Source organism: Myxine glutinosa, chromosome 3 (genome assembly GCF_964187855.1).
Source record: "Myxine glutinosa chromosome 3, kmMyxGlut1.1, whole genome shotgun sequence".
Classification (NCBI taxonomy): Eukaryota; Metazoa; Chordata; class Myxini; order Myxiniformes; family Myxinidae; genus Myxine; species Myxine glutinosa.
In genome coordinates this window covers 139,619,589-139,633,783 of record NC_136263.1, presented here as the reverse complement: position 1 = coordinate 139,633,783, position 14,195 = coordinate 139,619,589, and the positions used below count along the sequence as shown (strand labels likewise).

Below are 14,195 nucleotides of genomic sequence, written 5' to 3'. Positions count from 1 at the left end.
ATCCTCTTAAACTACCATAAACTTTAATTGTCTCCTCATAAGTTTGTGCATTGTTATGGTTTGTTCCAGACTCCTTGTGAAAGAGCTTGAGCAGAAGGCAATGCCCACCTTGCGGACACTGCTTCAGCACATCTGTGTGAAGGTATAGGATCAGTTCCTCAAGTATTTATCCATTGTTTCTGGCTTTCATTTGTATGCAAGGTCCTTTTTTACCACTATAGAGTAACGTTTATTTTTGTTTTCCAAATGTTGTTGAAACATCGAGCAAATTATTTTTGTCATTTTTCTTCACAAGATCGATTTTCTAGACGGGACTTGTCATAAGCATGATTCCTTGGCCCAAATAAGTTTGCTGACATAATTCTGTCAGGAGCACTTTATTGCCATCATATTTCATGTCTCAATCCTGTATGCACTTTGGCAATAATTCATGAATTTGCTGCCTGATAAATCCATGTTTGGAAATCTCCACTGCAGAAAATACAAGGCTTCTGACCAAAACCAACTCTGTTCTGGTCAAATGAATATCTGAAAGTTCAGGAGTCAAACTTTTTTATTTTTGGGTTTTATAAGGAACTTGCAGGAATAACAGGCCTTAACCGGTGCTGTTCTTCTACCATTGGCATTTTGAAGAAATGATTTTTTTTTTCATTTACTGCGGGGGGTCATAAAACACTCTCCTACCTACACCCGCTAAGGATTGTGGTTGGGGATTATTTAATATTACCTTTCACATACCTGCAAAGGCTTTGGCACTATAGATGTTTAAACCACAAAAAATCCCCAAAAATCTAACTTTATTTATTTATTTATTTATTATTTTTGCCTAAAACACTCCCCTAAATCACTCATTGATGAACCTCCTGAAAGTTTGACAAAGATCCGTTTTTTTTAAACAGGTGTTTTTAACCTTTTAAATTTATTTTTGACCCCTGTCCCGACAAGTTCGTAGACAGGGAACATTAGAATGAGCTCCATCGGACTGACCACTCTTCAGTCCATGACCGATCATTCCGTCCATGTACTTTTATGTATGTCATATTTCAAAAAAACATTGAACATTTAGCTTTCATGTTGCAGATATCTTCAGTCTTGGCCAAAAATATTGGCACCCTTGCACATTTTTCAAATAATGCACCATTTCTTCCAGAAAATTGTTGAAATAAAAAAATATTTTGGTATCCACATATGTATTTTTTTGGTTTGCAGTGGAACAAAACAAAAATAGCTGAAAAGATTACTAAATCTTAGCTTATTCCACACAGAAATCCTAAAATGGCCAGACAATATTATTGGCACCTTTTAGAAGTTGTTAGACATAATTAGATTTCAAGCAGGTGATTCTTCTTTACTTTGACATTGAACTCACCTGTGGTGAATTGCAGATGCCTGCAATATAAAAATCACTCATTCAACCAGTTTGAATGGAGAAAAGGAGTCATTCTGCTGTTTTGTGTCACTGTGTACCACAATGGGCATGGAGAAAAGAAAGAAAACCAGAGAATTGTATGGGAAGGTCAGACACAAGATTGTAGCCAAGCATGGACAATCTCAAGGCTACAAGTCCATTTCCAGAGATCTTGATGTTCCTGTGCACCGTACACGATGTTATCAGGAAGTTTAAGGCCCATTGCACTGTAGCCAACCTCCCTGGACTTGGCCGCAAGAGAAAATTTGATCGAAGATTGCAGCGAAGGATTGTTCGAATGGTGGAGAAAGCACCTTGATCAACTGCCAAACAGATTCAAGCTGTCCTTCAGACACAATATATGCCAGTTTCAACTCACACCATCCGTTGCCAACTCAATGAAAGGGGGGTCTATGGTAGGAGACCCAGGACTGAGAGAGAGACATAAGAAAGCTCGACTGGAGTTTGCCAAAACACACCGGAACAAGCCAAAATCCTTCTGGGAGAATGTCCTGTGGACAGACCAGACCAAATTAGAGCTTTTTGGTAAAGCACATCATCTATATGTTTACAGAAAACAAAATGAATCCTTCAAAGAAAAGAACACATTCCCTTCAGTCAAACATGGAGGAGGTTCAGTGATGTTTTGGGGTTGCTGTGCTGCCTTGGGCACTTGGTGCCTTGAATGTGTGCATGGCGTCATGAAATCGGAAAATTACCAAGGCGTTTTGGAGCACAATGTTCAACCTAGTGTCAGAAAGCTGGGTCTCCATCGAAGGTCATGGGCCTTGCATTGCAGCAGGACAATGACCCCAAACACACTTCAAAAATCACCCAGGAATGGTTCAAGACAAAACAAATGCTGACTGTTGTTCTGAAGTTGCCAGCAATGAGTCCAGATCTAAATCCCATTGAACACCTGTGGGGAGATCTTAAAACAGTAGATGGGAGAATGCACCCTTCAAATCTGGGAGAACTGCAGCAGTTTGCATAAGAATAGTAGGCCAAACTTCCAGTAGGGAAGTGTAGGAAGTTCATTCATTGCTATAGGAAGAGCTTGACTGCAGTTATTTTGTCCAAAGGCTGTGCTACCAAATATTAAGTCTTGGGTGTCAATAATTTTGTTATTGCCATTTCTTTTTATTTTCTGATTTAAAAGGAGTTCTGAAAAGGAGACTTAAAAGGAAAAGTTCTGAATCGAAAACCAAGGTTCTGTAATATTAACAGTGAAATAAAGAATTGTGGAGACCAAATTATTTTGTCAATTTCAACTTGTTTTTAGAGAAAATTGTCTTTGCCTGATTAGAGAAAAATTAGGCTATCTAGAGAAAAAAAGTTTTTTTTATTTTAGTTATTTGAAAAAAGTTCAAGCGTGCCAATAATTTCAGCCACGACTGTATTCCTCATGACATTATCAGTATCTAATTCGATCATGGATGTGATTGGCTGAATTATGTTTCCATGGCAACCATCTCTGTAACTTAGCTTGTGTACTCCACAATATTTCAAAAACCGTTCAAGATTTAGCTTTCATATTACACCGATATTCGGCATACCACCCAAAAGATGGGGGAGCTATAGTATCAGCTCCTTGTTTCATTTTTCATTTTAAACTTTTATTTTGTCTCTCATTCCAAAACTAGAATTGCACTCAAAAGAGCACATACCTCTGCCAGGCTGAACAGTTTACGTTTTGTTTCCACTGATAGGCCAGATCTGCATCCCGACCTCAACCAAAATCGAATTGGCTTGTTCCTGTCACCGACTCAAATCATCCACCAAGTTTCGTCTGAATCTATCCATAACTGTTTAAGATATCATGCATGTTATATATAATTTTGGCCCCTTCTCTCAATGGTGAAGAATCATTTGGAGAATTATCGTATCTGAATCTGGATCTTCACTAAAATGTAATCTATTCGTCCTTGTCAAACACTCAACCTGTCCAAGTTTCATCCGAATCGGCCAATAACTTTTTTGAGATATCCTGCTCACAGACAGACAAACAAACAAATAGGTGAGATATCCACATCGGCTATGAAAGAGGGGTTTGTTGTGTGCTAGCCTTCCAAATCAATATAATTTTGATTTCTAATGACCACACCCTTTCTTGCTGTCTCTCTTCTGGTTTGGCCTGTATTTTATGACTTGTTCGTTTGGAAAAGAAACACCTTTAGAAGGCAGCTGATTACATAGGCTTGTGTTGTGAGCTGTCAAAATGTCTTGCTGCTACAGATTTAGGTTGGTGCATCAGACATCGAAACGGACATACTTGGTATGAAAACCAAAACTTTACTCCTGTCATGAATGATCAATTTGTGTGTGTGTGAGTCATAACTTTACATCCCAGGAGGCTACATCCGTTTTGCATTTTGCTTAGGAGATGCTTGTTTCTCATGCAGGTTCCTGATAAAGCAGAGTATCGGATGTATGCAGCACAAGCGGTGTGTCAGCTGCTCTCATGCATGGATTGCTCCAGTTATGTCGTGTTCTTGAAATGGCTTCATGTATTTTCCCGCAATGCCAAGGTGATTACACTTTTAAATCTGCACGCAACATTCCCATGGGCTGCACTGCACCCTGAGCCATTTTTGCTTTCCTGGAATTTTTTTGTTTGTTTGTAATCTTGACCAATTGTGCTACTGCCTTTGTGGAAGTTTTTTGTCCCCCGTCACACCGCGGAGCGAAAGGGGGACTATGGTTTTCCCCTCCGTCCATGTGTCCGTCCGTCCGTGCGGCCGGACGTGCATGCGTAAGCGAAGGACCGCATTCGAATTTGGTGTGTGGGTGCAACCCACGTCAAAATCCAAGATGGCCGCCACCATGAATGTCTGATGCCATGTATGTCTGAACCTTGTGAGCTGAATATCTTGAAAAATAAGCGAAGTACCAACTCCTAATCTGGTGTGTGAGTGTATCTAGGCATAAGGAAGAACGCTATTGAAAATTGGGTCGCCACATCAAAATCCAAGATGGCCGCCGCCATGTATGTCTGAACCTTGTGAGCGGAATATCTTGAAAAATAAGCGAAGTACCAACTCCTAATCTGGTGTGTGAGTGTATCTAGGCATAAGGAAGAACGCTATTGAAAATTGGGTCACCACGTCAAAATCCAAGACGGCCGCCTCCATGTATGTCTGAACCTTGTGAGCGAAATATCATATCATAGCATGTTTTCTGCGTCTTCCACTTTGTCAACTCACATCACTTCCCCGACGGGGGACCTAGGTGTAACTCTTGTTTATTTATTACTTTTTTGCTGCCTGTTCTTGAAAGCTTTGTAAAAGCACTTGCATCAGATTTCTGGATTCATTTCAGGAGCCTTGTTACTATTGTTTTTCTGTTACACTGTGATAAAGAAACAACATGCGAGAAACATTTGTCGACTAGAAGGACACTCAGTAGAGAACATACCTTCGCCTGGTTTGCCATATCACTCAATGGTGAAGAATCACTTAAAAAATTAAATAATTCTTATATCCGAATCCATATTCAGATCTTCACCAAAATCGAATCTATTTGTGCTTGTCAGACACCCAACCGGTCCACAAAGTTTCGTCCAAATCCGTCCACAACTTTTTGAGAGATCCTGCTATGTATCGTTTTTGGCCTTATCTCCCAATGGTGAAGAATCACTTAAAAAATTCTAGTAGCCGGATCCGAATCCGGATCTTCACCAAAATCTAATCATTTCGTCCTTGTGACATACGCTACATCTCTGCCAAATTTTGTCCGAATCCGTCCACAACGTTTTGAGATATTTTGTTCACAAACAGACAGGGGTGAAAACATAACCTCCATCCACATTGGGTGGCGGAGGTAATAACATTAGGTGCTCCCCCTGATTGGTGCAATGGTTGAGGCCAGATTTCCATGTGCAGTAAAATTGCCTTTTTTAAAAAAATCCCTAAAAGGCAACTGCTGGTGTTACCAGTTCTCAATCGGGCAAAGGTCTTTTCCGCTTTTGTCTATTGCCCGTAGTCGACTTGGTGGCCATCTATATTTCTTTGATTATGCACGCAATGTATAGCTGGTGGTCATACTCACCTCTGAGCTGTCTAGCCCGAGTGTGAATGAATCTCGATCCAACTGTAAGCTGTCACGCTGGTGTTTTGCGGGCAGGTTGTTGCATTCATTGTATATGCTATTCATTGGATGGGATGAAAAATAGGTGTCCTGTCTGCCTGCCAGAATTAGTTTGGGGATGTTAAATATCCTAGGTTGTCCTCTGCGAAGAGTAGGTGTGTTATCGCTGGCACATTTATCGCAGGCTAAATTCCAAATTCCTGTCTGGACTGCAGGTAGTAAGTAAGTCGTTTGGTTTTCTTCGACACTGACATTTTATTGTACTGCTACCTCAAGGTGTGGTTACTGCCTGGGCAGCAGTTCCCACACAATAAAGAAAATTGACATACCCGGTGATTGTTTGCATGTCACATGTAAACAGCCATCTTCGGCTACGAAGGGCACCTATGCTGATGATAAATATGTGGTGGCAATTTGTGATTCGCTGAAATTCCCAATCCACTGTAATTTTGACCTTGTAGGAAAGGTGTGATTATACAATTACCAGTATGAAGCAGTGAATTGTCTTCCACTATGATGTATTGGGAGACTTTGCAATTACTGTATTTAGCTAACCTTCTCCCAAATTATGTTTCTGTAATCTGCCTCCCTACACTCCCTTGCCTCCTATCTTTACTCCTCACTCCTCCAAACATTTTTTATTTCATTCCTTCCTTTATTTCATAAATTCCCCTACTTTTTTCATCTTTCCTATCTTCTTTCCTTCTTGTCTTTGGATCACTCCCATGAGATTGATCGGCTATCTCCCATAACTGACCAGGGCTAATCATCAACAACAACAACAAAAACGATATCTGCAATCACCAAGGGCTGGCCTTCCCCGGCTGAGGCTGGCTTACCCTTGGTGATTGCCCACGACTTACCCCTGGCCCGTAATCCAATGATGGCCATATTTTTTTCAGACCACCATATGACATTGACCTTCAACATTTATGGATAGGGGTAAATTAAGAAAATGTGTCCCCATTTACAATGTATCCATAAACTCAACATCATGAAAATCAGACGAAAACAATTCAAGTTATGATCAAAAAGGTGTTTTTTTTTTGTTGTTGTTAATTAGATCATAATCCGAAAAAAGTTGGTCAAGGACACGAATCAAATATGAGGTGAACAACTTCAGTGCAGGTACACTATTATGATGCAACAACATCTTGGAAGGTCAAACTGTCTGAGATTCCTCAATGGCAAAATTTAGCAATGAGATAAACTAGTATTTTTTATTAGACCGCAATTTGACCTTTAACCTGGAGGGATATGGTGTATATCGATCGTAATGCACCTTGCTCAAGGCTATCTAGAGAGGTCAATTTCATTCTAATCGGGCAAATCTTAATCAAACGTTAGTGAAAAATGTTTAATTGTTTATAACTGGTTCATGACCTCAAAATTAGGTCAAGGCCCTCAAAATTAGGTCAAGGCCAAAAGAAAAAGCCAACCCTGTGTACTGTCTATTTATTTACTTTACTAGCAAGGTACCAGTGCTTAGCACTGGTGGGGAGCCGAAAGCAGACAAACAATGTGGAAACGGTGAATGCTAAACCATGAAACAATAAATTCCACATTCCTGTACCACCTTCAGTCGCACGTCAGACATGGACAGCAGGTTCGTGAAGGACGAAAAACGTACCCCGTCGGAATGGTTCTATACCTAGTCAATGGCGAATCTGCATATGGCGATCCGCAAATGTCATGGTTAGAAAGTAGAAACCTTCACGTCATTTCCTCATTTATTTGAACTCGATATCTCTTTTTTTAAATTCTAAACAGCATAACCCCAATCACAAATGAAATAGCATTAATGTAAAAAAAAATTAACTTTTACCAACACTTGTGGCATAAACAAATATTTAAATCCATGCTGACGTTACATCCGGATATGGAGCAGTCCATACGGTTAGGATTTCAAAATCATAATTCTATTCACTCAATTCCAAACAGCATCATTCCAATCATAAATTGATACAATAACAAAATAGTGTTAAATGACGATTGTATTGAGATATTATCAAACCAGCTCATTGGCATCATCTGTTCACTTCCAGATTCGGAGCAGCTTGGTATTGAGCCAATTTTAAAATTATAATTTTATTGAGGAATTTATGAAACCTCCGACCTACCTTACAACATCCGCTAGGACCCCAAAACGTTCCACAGGAGGTTTGGTGTGTCTATCCCCAAAACTGAGGGAGTACTTTGGAGACAGACAGACAGACAGACAGACACTCCTGTTTTATAATATAGATTGATGAATGAATGAATGAATGAATGATCGTTTTAAGGCCATTTTTCCCCGCTAACGCGGGGGTTAGCCCTGCGGGCCCCATGACAATCATGGTTCCCTGTTTGAGGCAATGTTTTTATGGCCGGATGCCCTTCCTGACGCCAACCCTTGGTCACGCTCTTACGATGCGCAGGGATACGGTGTGCCTATTCTGAATCGGGGTACACACCGTGATCATTCATGCCAGCAAGCTGGTACTCAATTTGCCGACCTCGGAAGGATGACAGGCTGAGTCAACCCCCCTGGCGTTAATTCAGCGATCGACCGGGATTCGAACCCAGGATCCTAGGATCCCAAGCCGGCACCCTAACCGCTAAGCCAACACCAGGCTATAATTGATGATGATGATGATGATGCAAAATTTTTGATGCAAAATTTTATTCCTAAAGTCCCAGCCGGCTCTGGGATACATTTCGGAAATTGATCCAGCTCAAAGATTGGGAGTGCAGGAAGAAAATAATAATACTGTGATGATAATATTTTTCTAAATGGTGGTTTAGTACTCTTTGGGGTACGAACCAAACCGCCAACAACTTTCTTGTCCTTTGGGTTTTATTTTCTCATGTACCCATCATTGTGATTGGAATATCTAGTAGCCTCCATGGATAGGAGATGGAATAAGTATGTGCAGTATATTAAATTGGGTGAATAGGGTTGGCACTTTGGATTTAAAAAAAATTCTCCTTATTTATATGCAATCTTCTTCCTCCTTAACCCCACACCCCCCACCCCCTCCCAAAATGTTGCTTTAAAACGTGACTAGTTTAATGTGCTTTTGTTTTTTGCTTTTTATCATTTGAGTGATTCCAAGATTTTATTTCATGACTTTTATTTATTTTATCATGACGATTAATTACTTGTCTTACAAACTATACTTTGTCCAATCACCTCTGTGTGCTCAGTGTGGTTACCGGGTATTCTCTGTGGATGTGGTTTCGGTGCTGCTGGGTGATGTGGAGCATGAAGCTGATGATTCGATACCGTTGGAAAACCTCAAATATTTCAGCCATAAGTTTCTGCTGATTCAGCTGGTGTTGTGCCGCTGCTGTGATCGCGCACCAATGGTGCGTACTCGAGCTCTGGTTGTGCTTGCTCAGTGTCTTGATTCGAGCCGCACAACATGCTTGAACGGCATGCAGGAGCTCCTACAAGGAGGTGAGATGTTGCCTCTTCCTGTTGGAAAGAATGATCACATTACCACCTACGTAAAGCCTGGCAGATACTGGAGCAATTCGTCCAGGTTATTTGCCTCTGCCATTGGGGTATCGCCCAAGAGTCACTTTTGGTTCACTTCACAACCAAGTTTATACCACTGGATTCGCTTGTGAATACCATGTTTCATGTGTGAATCACCTCTTGATTAACACCGAGTTGAACATGTTCTGCTGCTCAGGCAAATTGCTGGCCATTTATAACATCTGGTGACGTCATGATGCTTGGCTTTATTTTATTGATTTATTTGGAAGTTATTGCTCGAGTGAACCTAATGCTGAGATCTGGCCAGTCTCAACATACTGGGTGCAGGTTATGCATAGGGTAACCGTAAATTCCCATATTCAGGGTTTGCCTACCACGTGGAGAAGACAAGCTACTTAGCAGTGATTAACGCTCTTAATAAATACATCAAGGTCAGGTCAAGATGATGAGCAGGACAGGTGGCAGTATGAATTAATGAACTGTTGAAGGGGAGAAAGCCGTTTGGTGTCATCTCATCATGTCTGTTCAGTAAGTGTCTCGACCCACATTAGCTCTCTCCAGTTCTAATATTATAGGCCCACGTATTGAAGGGTTGAGAGCATTGTAAGAGGGGTGAGAGTGGGTGGAGGAATTGGTGGGAGACTTAGATAAGCATGATAGAGAGCAGATGGTGAGAATGGACAGGGGGGTAGACAGTGAAGTGCAAACCAGGATAATTTGGAGGACAGGCAGGAGTGAGAGAACAAGGAGGAAGGGGACTAGAACGACAGAAACAAATAGACTGATTATAATAGAAGTGGCAGCAGCCTCATGCCAGTATGTGCTGTTTTTTTGGATAAAAAGTTTGGAAATACAATCAAAAACATGGCCTGTGTTGAGAAGTGCACTGTTAAATGCCTATAACATAATGAATCTGTATTTCCATAGCGGGTCTACTTTTCCTTTACCTACTACACATGTAATGTTTTGATCATTGTTATAAATCAACTCTTCGATAATCTGGGAATCAAATGTAAATGACTGCATTTCTGATATGACTGTTCCTTCTGTCCTGAACGTAACAAATGAACTTACCTGTCCCCAATGATCTGACTAAATATTGTGTTGAAGTCCACAAGCACAATAAAATATCACACTGATAGATGGGTATTGCAGCTGCAACACCAGTTAACCCATCTGTTTTGTTTCAGGTATGCAAACGGTAACCATATTTTGTCGAATGCTGGGGAGTACCACACCGCAGTGCACAGACAAAGGAAGGAAATCATCCACAAACGCAGATACAAACGGTGAGTGCACAAATTGAGATGGACTCGTGTGAGAAGTAAGCGATGAGATATTGCCTTTTTTGATAATTTCCCTACCTAGTGACTGTTTTAATATAGGCGTTAAGGATTATGGATAAGCAAAACGGAAGACAGAGAGTTAACTGACGAAAGATGGGGTGAAATGCGTCAACAACAACACAGAGGTGCCTCAGCATGAGAAAATGGATTGCATTTGGAAGGGGGCAGGCAAAGGGGACTCAGTGAGGTGTAGAAATGATCATATGTGGTATTGGGAGAAATGAGATGCCAGTAGATGGCAAACTCCAAAGCTTGGGGAGAAAAGCACAAAACAACAAAATAGGGAAGACACTTCTAAATGCTAAAGAAAAGACAGATTAATGAATGAACGTGAGGATTAAGCTTGCGTTTCAAAATGGTAAGATGAAGTATTTTTGGAAAAATGCATGCAACATGAAGAGGAAAGGAGGGAGGGTGGGGAAGGGCAGGAGGAAGACTAGAAAGACTGTAAGGAGACAAACCTGTCTGCATTAAAAAAAAAAAGTAGACGATTAGATGCTGTTTATCACAACAAACCAATTGCATCAGACGTTAAAGAGGGGCAAGATGGGTAGCAGCAGCACCCTGAAGGGAGCCATATTCTATGTCACTTCCTTTCTTCAATCCTACAACATCAATGCTCATGGAAGAGCACTGTGACAGAGGATATGAACTCTCATTAGGGCAATGGGGCAATGGTTGGACACACTAAGCAAGGGCATATAGAAACAGGAAAACAGGTGGGGGAAGAAACAATGTAACCAGCAAGGAAGAAGGTTGGATTAGGAATAGTTAATGGTTGAAAGAGAGATTGCAGATGATGTGATGCTGCACCTGTTGCTAGAATTTTTGCAGAGAAGAGTGCAAACACCGCCTAGGGGAGGTGGTTCCACATACCAGAGAACAACAACAACACAACAACATGCATTTTAAGGCCATTTTCCCTGCTAGAGTGGGGGTTACCCTTGCGGCCCCCATGACAATCTTCTCCATTTTGCCCTATTTTCTGCATCTCCCCTTGTTTAACCCCCTTGCCGGCATTTCTTCTTCCACCATCTTTAGCCAAGTCTTTCTTGGGCTTCCCCGTCCTCTACTTCCTTCTACATTAATTTCCATCGCTCTTCTCAACCAGTCACTTTCATCCTTCCTCAACACATGACCAAACCATCTCAACCTGTTCCTCTTCACAGCATCCATCACAGGCTCTATTCCCATCATCTTTCGCAATTCATCATTTGTCTTCCTCTCTCTCAACGATACTCCGCACATCCACCAAACCATTCGCATTTCCACCCTTTCCAGCCTTCGTTGCTGCTCTACGTTCATTCCACATACCAGAGAAGCGAGTTAATTTTTTTTTAACCTCAAGTGTGAAGTCAGCATGGATTTTGCAAGTTTAACCAGGTAGGCTAGCGACTCCCCCCAGAAAAGAGGCCTATTCCAATGACTAACACCTCCCCGAGATAGAACAAACCACAACTGCATTATTCTTCGAGACACTTCTAAGACATTGGAATATGATGGCTGTTGTGTTTTGTTTTATTGGCAAAGGATGTGTCACTCCCAATTGGCCTTCATTTTTTAAACTTCATATGTTGACAAATCTAAATATGGTGTTGTTATGAGTTTTGCAATCTCTATCATGCTTGTTCTGTGTATGATATCAATTGTATGTGCTTGCTTTAACAAAATAATATGCAAACCCATTTTCAAAGTTATGGTAAATCACGTTTCTCAATTGTGAAGAATCACTTCAAAAACTCTAGTATCCAGATGCAGATCTTCAACAAAATCTAATAAATTTGTCCTTTTCACACACCCAACCTGTTCACCAAGTTTTGTCATAAATGGTCCACAAGGTTTTTTGAAATATTGTGCTATACTGTATATACAGTTTTTGGCCCTTGCTCTTGATGGTGAAGAATCACTTCAAAAATTTTAAAATTCTCATATCCGGATCAGGATCTTCACCAATATCTAATCATTTCGTCTTTGGTCTTTGTCGCACACCCAACCTGTCCACCAAGTTTTGTCTTAGAAATTGGCCTCATCTATCTATAATTCCAGTAATCTCTGTGTGTTTGTTTGTTTGTTTGTCTGTGACCGCTGTTTCTCGACAACCACGGGTCCGATATACTTTAAACTTGCCAGGTATATTGCTGGGGACCCGAGGATGTGCCTTTTCAAGGTTTCATATTAATCGGACAATTACTTACCGAGCTATGTCCAAAAAACGATTCAACCAATCAGAGAGCAGCGAGCTATCGCGTGTGCCGAACGTGGCGAACACACTCTGCCTCGGATGGCACATTTGAGAGCGTATTCATTTATTTCACGTTTGCAAACTATGTTGGCGCTATGTTGGCGTTAAACTATGTTTTAAAACTAATAAAAACCATTTCATGTAAATAGAGGGGGGGGGGGGGGGGGGGATTGTCACTGTACTCGCAAGCCGTTCGCCGTTCGCTTTGGCGTTGCGAATGAACCAAAACATTTCATGGACCAAACCATTTCATGTAAAGCGTTCGCCGTTCGCTTTGGCGTTGCGAATGGACCAAAACATTTCATGGACCAAACCATTTCATGTAAATAGAGGGGGGGGGGGGGGTTGTCACCGTACTCGCACCCACGTACCCACGTACGGGCATTGCACCCACGTACGGGCATGCCCTAGTCTATCTATAATTCCAGTAATCTCTGTGTGTGTGTCTGTGTTTGTTTGTTTGTCTGTGACCGCTGTTTCTCGACAACCACGGGTCCGATATACTTGAAACTTGCCAGGTATATTGCTGGGGACCTGAGGATGTGCCTTTTCAAGGTTTCATATTAATCGGAGAAGTAGTTACCGAGCTATGGCGATTTAGCCGTTCGCCGTTCGCTTTGGCTTTGCGAATGGACCAAACTATTTCATGTAAATAGAGGGGGGGGGGGGGGGGGTTCTACCGTACTCGCAAGCCGTTCGCTTTGGCTTTGCGAATGGACCAAACCATTTCATGTAAATAGAGGGGGGGGGGGGTTCTACCGTACTCGCAAGCCGTTCGCTTTGGCTTTGCGAATGGACCAAACCATTTCATGTAAATAGAGGGGGGGGGGGGTTCTGTGGTCGTTACTGCCACGTGGTTTCAAAGTTTTTTTTTGTTGTTGTTGTTTGCACGCATGTTTTTTTGCACCCACGTACGGGCACGCCCTAGTTTTAAAAACTTGCCATCACTTGTCTATTTTCAGTTTTCATGCAATTTAATAATTACGTTGTTATATTCATCAAAATCTATATATTAAATAGCTGAACTGTGCTTTTTGATTGGATGTTTGGACGGAGTATGTGTGTGTATAGTATGTATGTAGGTATGTATGTACAGTCACGTTAAAAGGTAAGTAAGTACACCCCATGTAAAGTTTTGACTTTTTCAACATATTTCAACATACAGCTATTTGATCTTCATTTCAACAATATTGACAGATAAAGGTGATATAATATAACAAATATCATGAAACATTTACATTTTGTAGTCCATTGTATAATTTAAATAAACATAAATGCAAATTTTGCATGTGAAAAAAGTAAGTACACCCCTACATTTATCACTACTTCAAATGCCTAAAATTTGAATCAGGTGCACCAGCTCATGTGCAAATGATTAAAACATCGTTAGAGAGGATCTTGGAGGAACCTGTCTTTTTTATACCTCAGACATTTAGTTTGGTTTGCTCTTTGTTGTTGAAGTGTGTGGCGTCGCCATGCCTAGATCAAAAGAGCTCTCTGAGGCCTTCAGAAAGAAGGTTATAGATGCCTACGAGTCTGGGAAGGGATTTAAAAAGATCTCCAAACAATTTGAAATCAATCATTCGACTGTCCGGAAGATCATCTACAAGTGGAGAAGATTCCAAACAACTG

General features: G+C 41.1%; 1 protein-coding gene across 3 annotated transcripts in view; it reads left to right on the top strand.

Moving 5' to 3' along the window:
* The window catches only part of NCAPD3 (non-SMC condensin II complex subunit D3), a 181,100-nt gene that overhangs the window by 41,951 nt on the left and 124,954 nt on the right, over positions 1-14,195 (top strand). For all 3 annotated transcript variants that reach the window (XM_068110014.2, XM_068110012.2, XM_068110015.2), the window contains 4 exons: positions 70-142; positions 3,811-3,936; positions 8,681-8,933; positions 10,166-10,264. In XM_068110014.2, the coding sequence (XP_067966115.2) occupies positions 70-142; positions 3,811-3,936; positions 8,681-8,933; positions 10,166-10,264 (551 nt within the window). The remainder of the gene's footprint in view (positions 1-69; positions 143-3,810; positions 3,937-8,680; positions 8,934-10,165; positions 10,265-14,195) is intronic.